At 60.2% G+C, this 2,609-nt stretch overlaps 1 protein-coding gene across 1 annotated transcript; it reads left to right on the top strand.

Moving 5' to 3' along the window:
* Positions 1-2,183, top strand: TRIM65 (tripartite motif containing 65). The gene is made up of 5 exons (XM_021708946.1): positions 1-129; positions 421-654; positions 736-910; positions 1,020-1,085; positions 1,609-2,183. The coding sequence occupies exons 2-5, from the start codon at positions 487-489 to the stop codon at positions 2,181-2,183; spliced, it is 984 nt and encodes a 327-aa protein (XP_021564621.1). The 5' UTR covers positions 1-129; positions 421-486.
* The last annotated feature ends 426 nt before the right edge of the window (positions 2,184-2,609 follow it).

Here is a 2,609-nt window from a genome sequence, read left to right as displayed (position 1 = left end):
CCCTCATTGCTCATCCCATGAGTGGCACCACAGGCCCAGCTGAGAGCCAGGCTGGAGGTCACCCAGCAGCAAGCCGCCCAGGCCAAGACCCAGCTACAGGAGCTGCAGCAGCAAAAGACCCAGATCCAGGTACAAGGACTATCCGTGTTCCACTCATGGTGTCTTCATGCTGTGTCCTGTGAGCAGCCACCAGTTGGTCTGTGGGTCACTGGGCATCAGCTGTGAGCTACTTTGAAAATGCCCCCTGCGCCAGGGAGGGAAGGGCTGAGCAGGAAGCTGGACATGAGGAGTTGGAGGGAGGTTCCTGGGACCTTGGCTCCCCATGTTTCCACCTCTCAGCCCAGTGAGCAGCCTGACCTTGACTTGCCTTGGTATGGCGCAGGCCCTGGCCACCCTGAGTCCCCTCCTGTGCCCACCCAGAGCCTGGCCTGTTCCCTGGCCTCCTCAGTCTCCGGCAAGATCAGCAGCCTGCTACAGGCCCTGGAGATGCGGCGGGCCATGGTGCTGAGGGACGTCGAGACAGCCAAGACACAGGCACTGGCCCAGGCCCAGGGCAAGGAGCAGTGGCTGCAGGGCCACTTAGAGGCCCTGGCTCACTATGAGCACAGGATCCAGGAGCTCCTGGAGCAGGCAGATGATTTGACCTTCCTCCAGGTACCAGGCCTCAGGGTGACAGGGGGACCTGCCTGCCTGCGCTTTGTGCCTGTTCTTACCACAACTGTCCCTGGGACTCAGGAATCACAGGTGCTCAAGCCCCCAGAGTCTCTTGGGCCGCTGACCCCTCTGCAGTGGGATGAAGACCAACCGCTGGGAGACCTGAAGGAGTTGCTGAGCCGCCTGTGTGGCCTCCTCCTGGAAGAGGAGAGCCACCCTGGGGCACCAGCCACGGGTGCTGACTTAGGCCCCGTGGGTAAGGCTGACCCCAGACTTCCCCATCCCTCTGGGCCCAGCTGTCCCTCCTGCCGGGGGATGGGAGCGGGGTCAGGGTCCCCCTCCCCTAACACTGCTTGGTCTCCCAGAGGCTCCAGATCCCCTGGTACCGGTCCCGAGTGAAGTCTGTCCCCTGAGGAGGAAACTCTGGCAGAGTAAGGAGGCCCAGTGCATGTGTATGTGTGTACCTGTGTGTGCGTGTGCAGGTATGTGTGTGCACGTGTGCATACACGGTGAGCATACTTGGATGTGTGCGCATATGTACACCTGTGTGTGCATGTGCTGTGACTGTCTTGTCCAGGACGTCTGGCCTGGGCCCACCCCTGCACACCTGTTGCAGGACATACACCTCCTTCATATCCTGTGTGTCCACCCAGATACAGCCAGCGTAGTATTTAAGGACAGAGTCTAGGCACACAGACCTGTGGTCTGTCACAATTCCTCCACTAAATACCAACTTAATGACTGAGCCTCAGTTTCCTTATCTGTGATACAGCACTAATAGAGGATTCCGCCTCCCAGATTGCAGTGAGGACTAAGTGCTCTGGCGGCGTCCAGTGCTCAGCTCCAGCGAGCCTGGCGGACGTTTTGCAGTAGATGAATGGAGCTGTGTTTTCGCTGTCTCCACTGGAGACAGGATGGCTCCTGGGCCCATTTCTGCCCATCTTCCCCCAACAGATTATCGCAATCTGACCTTTGACCCGGTCAGCGCCAACCGCCACCTCTACCTGTCCTGCCAGGATCAGCAGGTGAAGCACCGTCGCCAGCCCCGGGATCCAGTTGGCCCAGACAGCTTCGAGCTCTGGCAGGTGCAGTGTGCTCAGAGATTCCAGGCCGGGCGGCACTACTGGGAGGTACACACCTCGAACCACTCGGTGACTCTGGGCATCGCCTACCCACAACTGTCGCGGCGCAAGCTGGGACCCCACACGGACAACATTGGTCGTGGCCCCTACTCCTGGGGGCTCTGTGTCCAGGAGGACAGTATCCTGGCCTGGCACAATGGGGAGGTCCAGCGCCTCCCAAGGATGACAGGGCGACTTCTGGGCATGGACTTGGACCTGGCCTTGGGCTGCCTCACCTTCTACAGCCTGGAGCCCCAGGCCCAGCTCCTGCACACCTTCCACGCCCTCTTCACCCAGCCCCTCATCCCCGTCTTCTGGCTCCTTGAGGGGAGGACCCTCACTCTGTGCCATCGGCCCGGGGCCACGCTCCCTCCAGAGCTCCAGGAAGAAGCCTCAGCACTTAGCTGAGGAAGGGTGGCGCTCTCGGCCAGGGTCAGGGCCACCACACCTGTGTGCCTAAGCGCTGCCCAGCCCCAGCCTGGGGCCTGAGGCCATAGCTGGAACAGGACCAACTGTTGGCCTCTCTGTTGACTCAGGAGAGGGGGAGAGAGGCTGAGCATAAACCCTGAGTTAACTTTCCCAGCCCCTTCAAAGGGGACAGGATCTAGGAAGGGAGTAAAGACTGAAGCCCCCACCCCAAGCAGAGCAGTGACCAGGGGACTTCTGGGCTTACAGGACAGTGTGCGCAACAAGATAATACAGATCAGCCCGAGTTTGCGTCCCACAGAGACCAAGGGAGCAAGCAGTCCGTGTGCGGGAACGCAAACCACGGCAATCCCAGGGGAAAACAGACCTCTACCTCCTCCCTCCCTCTTTTCTTTCTTTTTTGGTAGA

Source organism: Carlito syrichta, unplaced genomic scaffold (genome assembly GCF_000164805.1).
Source record: "Carlito syrichta isolate Samal-C Ts95f unplaced genomic scaffold, Tarsius_syrichta-2.0.1 Scaffold153623, whole genome shotgun sequence".
Taxonomy (NCBI): domain Eukaryota; kingdom Metazoa; phylum Chordata; class Mammalia; order Primates; family Tarsiidae; genus Carlito; species Carlito syrichta.
This window is presented reverse-complemented; position numbering and strand designations above follow the sequence as displayed.